This window comes from Lepidochelys olivacea (assembly GCF_965140295.1).
Source record: "Lepidochelys olivacea isolate rLepOli2 genome assembly, chromosome: 9".
Taxonomy (NCBI): Eukaryota; Metazoa; Chordata; order Testudines; family Cheloniidae; genus Lepidochelys; species Lepidochelys olivacea.
In genome coordinates, this window is record NC_140419.1 from 15,196,266 (window position 1) to 15,209,497 (window position 13,232).

General features: G+C 40.6%; 1 protein-coding gene across 1 annotated transcript in view; it reads left to right on the forward strand.

Moving 5' to 3' along the window:
* Positions 1 to 13,232, forward strand: part of SPATA16 (spermatogenesis associated 16) — a gene marked incomplete at its 5' end in the record, with an annotated part of 111,583 nt that overhangs the window by 82,176 nt on the left and 16,175 nt on the right. Inside the window, 2 exons of the mRNA XM_084638113.1 lie at positions 5,400 to 5,564; positions 12,109 to 12,189. Of these exons, the coding sequence (XP_084494239.1) occupies positions 5,400 to 5,564; positions 12,109 to 12,189 (246 nt within the window). The remainder of the gene's footprint in view (positions 1 to 5,399; positions 5,565 to 12,108; positions 12,190 to 13,232) is intronic.

Below are 13,232 nucleotides of genomic sequence, written 5' to 3' on the forward strand. Positions count from 1 at the left end.
AATCAATTCCACCACTTCAGACATGCAGCACAGTAACTTGGAGTTAATTATACAATTAATTCAAACTTTGCTGTTCGTAAGTCAGGGAGTTAATGATAAATATACGCCGAACATACATTGTGCTCCCAGTTGTGATACTCTTACTTTAATTAAATAGTAGTACCTTGCTACCCACAGGGCCCTACTAAAATCACTGAGACTGTTTGCATAGTCAAGTAAGACTGAGAATGAATAAGGAAGGATACCACATTCTAGTAGTAACTTCATCTGATGGTAAAAATTCTTTAAATCTAATCTTCCAGACATTTACACCAGGCTCACCTCTTTGGTATCTAAGTGTCTCCCACTTCCTGCTCCCGTGGAAGTCTTTCTTACTGAGACAATGGGAGCAAAAGCAGACTTTTACTCTAGGGCCAGACTATGAAGCCCTTGGTAAGCAGGTAGTCCCACGGGCCAGACTCTGCTACTCTTGTCTGTGTTGAGTAGAACTTTGCTCCTGGAGCCGTCCCATATGTATGGGACAGGGTGCTACATAACATGACCAAAGGGGGCCCTTAGGTATATAATCCCCTTAATGGGTTCCACAGCAAGACATACAGAAATAAAACACACTTAGGGAACAAATTGCTTTGCTGTCTGTTTTCAGTTCTGTAACAGTGTTTATTATAAGCAGATTCCAGGGTATGTTATCTCGAGAATCCTGAGGGCATTGAAGAACTGTGATGACAGATTTCCAGACTGTTCCAGCTCACCATTGGGCTTGTTCGCAAGGCACAGCATCATTCACATGCTAAGCTGATAACATGGAGATACCATAAAAATGAGGGACAACAGCTGTAGGGGACTGGATTGCAGAAGTTTGCAAAATTCTGTTCCGCAAGGCTGGATGGTTAGACACACCACTTGCATTTGATGTCAGAGTTCCAGCTTTAAATCTAAGATGAACAATCACTTAGTTTCTCTTATTCTCTAGGACTCCACAAGCAAAATTTATTAATGAATAGAGGGGACACAGATATTAGTTCTTAAATAGTATCTAGAAAAACAAGAGGGGGAATACCATCTCTCTGATTTATCTCAGTGTCATGTGGGACCAGTAATGCAACCTGAAAAGTTCTTAAGGACACTTAAGGTGCCCTGTATGTTACAGACTCTCCAGCTTCTTTTGCAATAAGACAACAGTCTTGCTTTGCTTTAGGTTTTGTGCTTCAGAGGCCCCTCTCACTGCCCAGTAATTGTGTCAAGCAAACTCCACCTGGAGTAGACTGGTTTGCTGTTGGGTTGGTCTTCTCCATTAGCAATGTCCTTTCAAGGATTTACAGAGGGATCCCAGAGTTGGTGTTTAGCTCACGAAAGCTTATACTCAAATAAATTTGTTAGTCTCTAAGGTGCCACAAGTACTCCTTTTCTTTTTGTGAATACAGACTAACACGGCTGCTACTCTGAAACACATCCTTAGATGTTCCTGTCCTTCCAGCAGATCCCCCAAGATTCCACTACTTTTTCTGTGGACTGGCAAACCCCACCTGTCTAAATTCAGGGGGAACTCTTGTGAGATTTCTCTTTTAGCTGCGGGTTTTCTTTGGGGCGGGGGCAATCTGGCCTAGGAGTAACATTGGCCCTTCACTTCAATCAGACAATACATGTGAGTGAGGGCTGCAGGATAAGGCCCAACAATTGTTACTTTTACTTTTCATTTATTCTGTGTGAGACCTGGATGATGTATGTCTGTGCGCATCTGGAAGGAAAAGCATTGTGATTTGTCTGCCAATTAATGTTTTAGTCCCGTATTGCATTCCTATTGAAGACAGATTTTCAACCTTTCTGATGAATTTGTTGGTTACATCACAGTCCTATTTCTTAGACATTTAACTCTTCCCTCTATTAAATAGGCCAATTCTTTCCCCCCTAAAGCCTCCATTTAAGATTGCTATTTACTTAACCTTCATTGTACCTGTAGAGGCAGTTTCAGCTTCATCCGTGGCCACTTTATTATATTTTTACTGCAGCTTAGTAGCCTCTTGAACTCCACTCTAGTTCATGTAATTCTCATCATGTGGTTCATATCCCTGTGAACTCTTTTTCGTGCCAGAAGCGCTTATTTACGCTCTCTTTCTTCATTTTTCATTGTCACTGAAACACAACCCCTGACAATGTTCAACCTGTTATAATTCCTTTAAAAATATCCTGCTGTCTGCTATTTATTTATTTACTTCTGTCCTACTGTAAATGTCAATAACATCGCTAGGGCCATAAAGCACGAGCTGGCTCAGGCACCAAATCTGTTTTCTTTAGCTCCATGATGTGTTCCCCTATTTTTCTGGCAAATCAAGATGACAAAGAGGGATTTCCTTTCCTCCCCCCCCCCCTTTCCTTTTATAAAAATTGGAGAAGCATGCTTATTCCTCCCCCCACACCAAGATAGCATGGTTCAGCCAAATGAAGAAGCATTTTTAACCTCTTCCTCAGCTGATGAGTCAATACTGCCAAATGGCTAGGCATCAGTTCTATGGAAAAGGACCTAGGGGTGACAGTGGACGAGAAGCTGGATATGAGTCAGCAGTGTGCCCTTGTTGCCAAGAAGGCCAATGGCATTTTGGGATGTATAAGTAGGGGCATAGCGAGCAGATCGAGGGACGTGATCGTCCCCCTCTATTCGGCATTGGTGAGGCCTCATCTGGAGTACTGTGTCCAATTTTGGGCCCCACACTACAAGAAGGATGTGGATAAATTGGAGAGAGTCCAGCGAAGGGCAACAAAAATGTTTAGGGGTCTGGAACACATGACTTATGAGGAGAGGCTGAGGGAACTGGGATTGTTTAGTCTGCAGAAGAGAAGAATGAGGGAGGATTTGATAGCTGCTTTCAACTACCTGAGAGGTGGTTCCAGAGAGGATGGTTCTAGACTATTCTCAGTGGTAGAAGAGGACAGGACAAGGAGTAATGGTCTCAAGTTGCAGTGAGGGAGGTTTAGGTTGGATATTAGGAAAAACTTTTTCACTAGGAGGGTGGTGAAACACTGGAATGCGTTACCTAGGGAGGTGGTAGAATCTCCTTCCTTAGAAGTTTTTAAGGTCAGGCTTGACAAAACCCTGGCTGGGATGATTTAATTGGGGATTGGTCCTGCTTTGAGCAGGGGGTTGGACTAGATGACCTCCTGAGGTCCCTTCCAACCCTGATATTCTATGATTCTATGAATACACTCATTTCTTATCATTTATATGGGGGTGGGAGATCAGAAGTCCAGAAAACAACTTTCTGCTGCAACCAAAAATGTTATTTGACTTGTTTTCAATTGTTACATGTTGATAAATTCTCTCTCTCATTCTCATTAATTAATGGCTGTTCTTTATTTGAATGAATATATATATCTATATTGCTGCAATGATACAAACCTTTTCCTTGACTTTGCATTCTAATTATTCTAATTCATATCTTGGGGACATGGAAAGCCTGTAGAATAGGGCTTTTCTCACTGCAAAAATGATGACGGGGCTGAGGGATAGAATCTCCCCTACCTCCCATAAGAATCTGATCTAAAGTTCATTAAAGCCAATGGGACTTAAGCACCTTCCTGAAGTTAAGCAGATGCTTAAGTGGTTTGCTGAATAGGGATGGACTTCAGTACATGCTTAAATGTTTTGCTAAGCTGGAGCCTAAATGAGCATGCTATCTGTGCATGGGGAGAAGTAATAAACATGGCTTGCTACATCCCCTATACAGGGATTTGGTTCAGTGAGCCCACATAATGGATGCACCCACAGGGTGTACACCTGTTTCTGCTACAGTCTTTCTATCTACCAGGGGCTGTGTTGACCTGCTGGGGTTACCTTTTTTGTGGTGCATAGAGGACAGAATCATTTCTCTTGCATAGGATCTCCGGTGGTTTCTTCTGTAGCGCTGTCGTTTTACGAGTAGGAGTTAAGGAAGTGACTTCCCTGGAGAGATGAAGGGATTATTTACTTGTACTTATATAACTTCCTATCTTTCTTTTATGGTTAGGCTTGAAGACCCTGATTTCTAACTGGGATGCCATTCCTTCCTCCATAGCAGAGGTCCAAAATTATGGGCAAAATTAATTACATCCACAATTGCTCACTGTTAGGAGCCTAGTTATTAGAACAAGTTTTTGATAACAATTGCAATAACCGTTTGATGACTTCTTTAATTAAAATGTCAGTTAAAAAATGTCTCAAACTTTTGTGGAAAACCAAGAGTTAAAAGTCAAGATTTTTGCCAAAGAAACCTCATTTCATTCAAAAAATGTCAACCAGCCCAAAGAAACCTCATTTCATTCAAAAAATGTCAACCAGCCCATTAACTGATTGGACCCATAAATCACAAAGCTAGGTATCTAGGTGGATGCAACCGCACTTGCTGTTTTGCAACTATATGTGACTGTGGGAACAAAGATCTGCCAAAACTATTAGAAGCTGTCTTGAAAATCTAGTCCAACATTTTGAATTTCAGGCTCTTAAATAAGTGGGCTGATTTTCAGGGATGCTGAGCGCACACAGCTCCCGCTGAACTTGTATATCTTTCTAATCACTAATAGTTTGCTTTCGTAACACCTGTTAAGGAGTTTTCAGTGAGAGAGCTGTGTACCCTTCAAAAAAGAGGGTAGTGAAGATATTAGCTCCCCTTTCTCCTGTCCCACCTTCCTCAAGAAAATACGTGAATATGCTCTAAAGATCTGATTTTCAAACAAATATTAGGCATGTGGGGTGATTTTCAAAAGAACTGAAGTAGATTAGGTGCCATGGGAGTTAGGCACCTTTTGAAAATCCCACTAGGCACCTGTGTAGATCTTTAGGCACTTTTTAAGACCCTAATTCTGCAACTCCTTGGGGATGTGCTTAAATATAAGCACATGACTAGGCTCCTCATGTGCTGAAAGGTAGCCCTTGCCTAAGTGCCTGCAGGATCAGACTCCGATTCTGCAGCTTTCTGGTGTTTAAGATCAGGTTTGAAAGCTGTGGATTTTCTTTGCCTGTGAACATGTGGTAGCTTTATGCATTACATGGTTTCCTCAACCTCTTCGCTGAAACATGAAAAGCATGAAAGCCAAACCATATTTTAACAAAGAGGATTATGGAAAAGCCTTTTCTAAGTGATGACAATAAAAATTACATTAATATCGGATATCTGCAGTCTCCCCCTTCCTATCTGTTTTAAGCTATGTATTTATTTTTCTATTACTACTAGAGAGATTGTGTAAAGGATGAATTTTTTTTCTATATAAGATTTTAGAAAGCATTATCTTAAAGGTGCTGTACACCTCTTTGGTTCCAGTATTGCCAGCGTGAATATATATGATGATAAGCCCTGACATAAGTCTCAAGAGAGAAGTAGATTTTCTGTGGCTCTCTTCTAACCCATTTGCTTTTGCTGAGAGGATAGGAGAGTTTCTCTGCATGTTCAGGTGTGATAGAGAAGTTGCAGTATGCCAGCCTCCTCAGTCGGTTGCAGCGAGTCAAGGAACAGTCTCAAGTGATTAATCAAGCGATGGCTGAGCTAGCAACCATTCCCTATCTACAGGACATCAGTCAGCAGGATGCTGAATTGGTGAGTATTTATTTTTAATCCTTGTTTTGGCTTTTGTAGCCGGGGGAAAAAACATTGCAGTGCTATTTGTAGTGGAAGTCAATTTTTAATGTGCAGAGAACTTGGAATAGTTTTGAAAACCTCACTGCAGAGGAGGAGCTAAGCACCTGCAAGAATAACTTCTATGCAACCCGTCTGAATCATTTACACTTGCGTTTTTAAAATGTTTTTCCTTCCTCTCATCCTCAGAAAATAATCTTAGAAAACGCAGTTATTTAGATTGTGATGTATTTAAAACATCTAGCACTGTGGCTGAATGAAACAAAAGAGGCAGAATGGTCGAGTGGTTAGATCACCAGAGTGGGATTCAAAAGTTTTCTATCCCTGGCGCTGTCAAAGAATTGCTGTGTGACTTTGGGCAAGTCACTTTTGCTCTTCTGTGCTTCAGTTTCTTTGTGTGCAAAATGAGGATATTAACACTCAGAGGGGTGTTGTGAAGCAGAATTCATTAACGTTTTTAACCGACTTCAATCTCCATAAATGGCAAGTGTTATAGAAGCACAAGCGTTGTCAGTATCGTATAGGATAAAGGTTGTTTTATTAAGCCACCTGCATGTGTTAAATATTTAAGGCCTCTTATTCAAGCAAAACAAATCTCTCTCATTTGCCTGAATGAGGATTACATGATCCTCACTCCCTCCATTTATTTGGTCAGACTTTGATGATCCAAATCCTGGTTTACCGAAGCTCTTGGATTTCCTAAAGCCAATCCCCGAGGTTTGACTGCAATCCTGCAAAGCTCCTAAGCTCTGCAGCACGGAAGCTTCTCAGAGTAGCTTGCCATAGAGAAGCTGACCAAGTGCCTATGGCTGAGGGAGGTAGTCACTGGATTTTGAAGACTGTACTCAAGATAAGGGGAAACCATATTACAGAGCAAATAGTTTATTAAAAGTCACCATCCTTTTGGCAAGGGTTTTCTGGTATTAGAACCCTATGTCCCCATGTTGTAAGGCTGACTAGAGGAATATCTTGAGTTACTGATACGTTTGTCAGCACAGACTTTCTCCACGGTACTATATTTTTTATTATATCACAGCTAAGAAACATACTGTTAAAATGTTGCCTAAATCTACTTACAACAGCTTTTCTCCAGCTGCAAGCTTGACCTTCCTGGGAACTTTTTTTGAAGCTAAGTTCCAGGAAGCCTCAGGAAAACAAGGACAAGGAAAAACTATTCTTTTCTTTTTTGCTTAGGACTTGGCAGAACCAGAGCCCATTACTGAATATTCAATCATGAATGTTAAACATTCAATAGGAAATTCCTTGTTTGCCAAGCTCGAAGTACAGATGATTTAAAAGGAGAGAAAAATTAACAAGCTGTCCTGTCCACAGTATTAAAATGTACTTATGATTTTCTTCATTTCCCAGTGGTTCTTTGCCCTCTCGTCTTCTCCAGGACTCTGTCTGACTGCATTTTTTAAACTGTTTACATTAAAGGAGACGCAAATTCCTTAGGGCTGGAATGTTATAGCAAAGTTTGGGTATCTCTCAGTTAGGGCACAATTCTGCAGTTACTTCTGCTGAGTCTCCCAGTTATTTCAATGGGAAGCTACCTGGGAGAGACTCTACATGCAGGAGTAACTGTTTGCAGGATTGGGTTCTCAGAGCCTGATACAGTATCCATGCAAGTTAATAGGAAAATTCCCACTGATTTCAGTGGGCACTGGATAGCAGCCTTAATGAGTGCACACTCTGGTGGTTTTGCTTAGTCCTTAATTCCCATTTATAGCTGTATGACTAGATTGTTGATATCTTTCCATCAAGAATATAATAGGTCAGATCCTGTTCTCATTTGCACCTATGTAAGTCAGTGGAGATACTCTAGATTTACACTGGTGCAAATGAAATTAGACTTCAGCCCATGTAAGGCTAGTTTCAGATTTACTCGTAGGAAAATGCTAAACCTGCCATATGTTTATTATTATGTACAGTTTAAGCAGTAAAAAGTAAAAAACCCTCTAGAATTACAGCAGTATGCCATTTCCACTGATACAGCAAAGGGCCTCCGGAGGCATTTCAGATATAAACTCCTTTCTGTAACTACTAAACCATATAAATTCACAGAGTCCTAAAATATGGCAGAGAGAACCTCAGCTCAGGATTTTTTAAATTACTGTTAATTCATAAAAAGAAAAGGAGTACTTGTGGCACCTTAGAGACTAACCAATTTATTAGAGCATAAGCTTTCGTGAGCTACAGCTCACTTCATCAGATGCATATCGTGGAAACTGCAGCAGACTTTATATATACACAGAGAATATGAACCAATTCTCTGTGTATATATAAAGTCTGCTGCAGTTTCCACGATATGCATCTGATGAAGTGAGCTGTTCTCTGTGTATATATAAAGTCTGCTGCAGTTTCCACGATATGCATCTGATGAAGTGAGCTGTAGCTCACGAAAGCTTATGCTCTAATAAATTGGTTAGTCTCTAAGGTGCCACAAGTACTCCTTTTCTTTTTGCGAATACAGACTAACACGGCTGTTACTCTGAAACCTGTTAATTCATAAAATCTGTTGGGGCAGAGGAGACTTCAGTTAATTTGATCTGTCAATGCAAACAACAATCAATAAAGACCTTCCAGAGGTTTTGTGGTTTCACATTTACATTCCCATAAATCAAAGACCAAAGCTGTCTGAAAAATGGAATTCCATTCTCATGAAAAACTTTGCTTTTTTGAAAAACTGTCCATTTTAAATGGGATAAAAGATCAAAAATATGAAATTTTTCATGAGAATGAATTTCCAGAAAACTTTTGTTTCTGGAGAACCAAAACAGAATTTTTCAGCTTCCTGACTGCCTTCCTGGAATGCTCATGTCAATTTCACTTTCTCCAAAAAGGCAGAAAGAGAAAGTGACAGGAGCCTTCCTGAGAGATAGCCAAGAAGCATTGTTTGAATTTTTCCTGATGCAAAATTAAAATTTTTCAGCAAAAATGAAATTTTTCTGCAGAAAACTTAAATTTTGCAAAAAGGACATTTTCTATCAGAAAACTATTCCAACAGAAAATTCCCAAACAGGTCTATCAAAGACTTTCACTCTGCTCCTGTTAAAGCCAATGGCAGAACTTGTGTTTTTTGTTTTCCACAAATACTTATGCAAAAGACTGACATTTGTTTTCTGCAAATATTTGGACCAATAAGACTCTGTCCAATGGATACTTGTAGAAAATTAACACAAAAGGGGGGAGTGAATGTAACCAAAGCAAACTCATTTAGAGATTTAAGTGCGTATTCATGGAGATGATTTTGCATTATTTCTCTAGCACTGCAGCATGGGGAAGTAATTTTAACTGAAAAAACTTGAATGTTGATACTTTTTTCCATAAAATTAGGAATTATAGAACTACTGCTCAGATTACAAAAAGAAAAGGAGTACTTGTGGCACCTTAGAGACTAACAAATTTATTTGAGCATAAGCTTCAGCTCTCTTCATTGGATGCATTCAGTGGAAAATACAGTGGGGAGATTTATATACACAGAGAACATGAAACAATGGGTGTTATCATACACTCTGTAAGGAGAGTGATCACTTAAGATGAGCTAATACCAGCAGGAGGGAAGAAAACCTTTTGTAGTGATAATCAAGGTGGGCCATTTCCAGCAGTTGACAAGAACGTCTGAGGAACAGTGGGGGGGGAGGAATAAACATGGGGAAATAGTTTTATTTTGTGTAATGTCACGGCAAACCTGGTGGCTGAACTTTGTTACTTTGTCCTCTCCCATAACTGTTTCACATTTGGGGACAATCTATACCTTCAAAACAGTGGCACTGCTATGGGTACCGGCATGGCCCCACAGTATGCCAACATTTTTATGGCTGACTTAGAAAAACGCTTCCTCAGCTCTCGTCCCCTAATGCCTCTACTCGCACTATATTGATGACATCCTCATCATCTGGACCCATGGAAAAGAAGCCCTTGAGGAATTCCACCATGATTTCAACAATTTCCATCCCACCATCAACCTCAGCCTGGACCAGTCCACACAAGAGATCCACTTCCTGGACACTACGGTGCTAATAAGCGATGGTCACATAAACACCACCCGATACCGGAAACCTACTGACCGCTATTCCTACCTTCATGCCTCCAGCTTTTACCCAGATTACACCATACGATCCATTGTCTACAACCAAGCTCTACAATACAACCACATTTGCTCCAACCCCTCAGACAGAGACAAACACCTACAAGATCTCTATCAAGCATTCTTACAACTACAATACCCACCTGCTGAAGTGAAGAAACAGATTGACAGAGCCAGAAGAGTAGCCAGAAGTTACCTACTCCAGGACAGGCCCAACAAAGAAAATAACAGAACGCCACTAGCCGTCACCTTCAGCCCCCAACTAAAACCCCTCCAACGCATCATCAAGGATCTACAACCTACCCTGAAGGACGACCCATCCCTCTCACAGATCTTGGGAGACAGGCCAGTCCTTGCTTACAGACAGCCCCCCAACCTGAAGCAAATACTCACCAGCAACCACATAGCACACAACAGAACCACTAACCCAGGAACCTATCCTTGCAACAAAGCCCATTGCCAACTGTGTCCACATATCTATTCAGGGGACACCATCATAGGGCCTAATCACATCAGCCACACCATCAGAGTCTCGTTCACCTGCACATCTACCAATGTGATATATGCCATCATGTGCCAGCAATGCCCCTCTGCCATGTACATTGGTCAAACTGGACAGTCTCTATGTAAAAGAATCAATGGACACAAATCAGATGTCAAGAATTATAACATTCATAAACGAGTTGGAGAACACTTCAATCTCTTTGGTCACTCGATTACAGACCTAAAAGTCGCAATATTACAACAAAAAGACTTCAGAAACAGACTCCAATGAGAGACTGCTGAATTGGAATTAATTTGCAAAGTGGATACAATTAACTTAGGCTTGAATAGAGACTGGGAGTGGATGGGTCATTACACAAAGTAAAACTATTTCCCCATGTTTATTCCCCCCCCCCCCACTGTTCCTCAGAGTTCTTGTCAACGGCTGGAAATGGCACACCTTCATTATCACTACAAAAGGTTTTCTTCCCTCCTCCCCCCTGCTTGTAATAGCTCATCTTAAGTGATCACTCTCCTTACAGTGTGTATGGTAACACCCATTGTTTCATGTTCTCTGTGTATATAAATCTCCCCACTGTATTTTCCACTGAATGCATCCGGTGCAGTGAGCTGTAGCACACGAAAGCTCATGCTCAAATAAATTGGTTAGTCTCTAAGGTGCCGCAAGTACTCCGTTTTTTTTGTGCGAATACAGACTAACACGGCTGCTACTCTGAAACCTGCTCAGATTACAAGTCAGCTGTCCCTTACCTTGCTCTATTGAGCCTAAACGTCAGTGCTCCTATATGTCATCAGAACACATACTCATATTAAGGTCCTGCACTACCTAGGTACAGAAAGGTAAGTAATTGGCAATGTTCACCACCTGAATCTTCTGAATCTTAATTCTGAATTCCCCTATATATGTGTTCTTTTATACCAAACCCTTGAGGAGATTGGACGTTTATGTGATTTCCAGAGTTATAATAGGTAATGCTAACAAACTTTGGAAGAGATATTAAACCTCATGTTTCAGGCCTTAAGCTGATCACTAACTAAAGGGTTTAGGAGGAGACCTAATCGGGAGGGGGCAGTTATTCCACATCTGCTTAATGTGAGGTTTCTTGCACCTTCCTCTGAAGCATCTGGTGCTGGCCACTAATGGAGACAGAAAACAGGACTGGATGAAGTAGGTGTCTGATCCAGTCTGGCAATTCCTATATTATTATGCTATTTAAATGCAGTTGAAAATGTATTTCTGAAAATGTTTGAGAGGAGGACCCCAAATGAGGCAATGCCATAACCACACTGAATTTTGGGCCTCGCCTCCAGCACTGAATACTGGTTATCAAGCATTTATCAATACATACTTCTTATAGTTTACAGTAGAAATAGTCTGCCTTGTTCTTTATGCTCTGTTATGCTGAATGATGGGAAGGCTCTGTCAAAGAAAATGATATTAAAAAAGGTAAATGAGCTTTGAGATACAGTAAAAACATATCAGCTTTAGCATTGTCCTCTAGTGGTTTTACATGCTGTCTTAAATTATGATACATTAGCCTTGGAAGAAAACACATACAAAAATTCTTGTAATACATAGAATATCTTGGAGAATTAAATAATGAAATATGGAACCTTTGTTCTTTACAACCCAAAAGTGGCTTTAAAAATATAAACATTTACTGCATTAAAATCTATAGTCTTAAGTACAAATTTTCCAGTGGAATTTTCCCCATTGTTTAGTATTTTATATCCACAATAATACAGGGTAATGGCTGAAGCAAAGATGAGGTGGTGGTGCTCATTGTGTGAAAGATGAGTAATAAAATCATCAGTGTACAAATGAATTTTTAATTAGGTTTTAATCTATGTATTTAGAGAAGTTATTTCTGTGTGAATTCCACACTGATAATTTTTATCTTGGTGCCGCAGCTGCAGTCGCTAATGGCAGATGCCATGGACACCCTTGAAGGAAGAAGTGATAAAGAACGTGTGTGGAATAAAATTCAGAAGGTAAAACTTGCAGCTGAAGACAGCAGAATACTCTGCTTCTCAGGGAGTGAATGTCCTCTTGGCTCTCATTTGTTCCAGTGGTGAAAACGAAAGTTGGTGCTATTGTGAGCCACACCCTTTGTCTTGGCGCTTGTTAGTGCACAGACGGTTAGCCCCAAATAAGTATTTGTTTTTGACTTAATACTCTCATATGTTCAACCTTTGACAGCGTTAACAGTTTCACATGGTCGTTGTCTGGGGAAACAGTTTGAATCGCTTCGTTTTATTCATTAGTATACTTACCTTCATTCTCCCCCATTTGGGGTATTGTTTTAACTGTTTTTCAATACAAGTAAAATTCAGCACAGATCAGAGAACACACACAAGACTCTGTGCGCTATTTACACCTCACTTAAACCCCACTGAAAAACTTAAGTGAGGCTTAGGTGGTGTGAGGCTTACCAGGTGTGTAGTGCCTTTCTTGGGACCTCTGCATTTGGTCAATATCACCCTTAAGGGACGTAAGAAGGGCTTAAATGGTACCTCGACTCTTGTGCTGACTGTCAGCACTGCGGTGAATTTGATTCTATGTAATAAATAGTGGCCTGCCTGTGAAGAAATAAGGATATCGTATATTGACACAAAGCCTTTCACCCCAAAGCACTTTACAATTGTGCACATACACCACTGGTTAAATACAACCACCTCTGAGAAAGGGGATGACAGCACAGGCAAGGGGAAATTTTGCTCGAGGTTCAGAGCATTGCTCTGTTACAGATTGTCATGGGATCTTCAGTGTCCCAGCTGGACAGATGAGCCTTCAGTTTTAAAGATCCCATCTAAATACCCATGCATAGCAAATGGCATCTCTCTTGGAAAAATGAAGGGCAGATGACTTGAATTTGAATCCTGCCAGGACCTGAACTTGTGGTTCCAGGGAGCTGAGGAGCTAGATTCAGGTCTCAGTCACATCACTGCAAACTCTAACCCTAAATCCATTGACTCATGGTAACTCAGTAGCATGTACTCCAGAGTTACACAGGAGTAATTGAGACAAGAACATG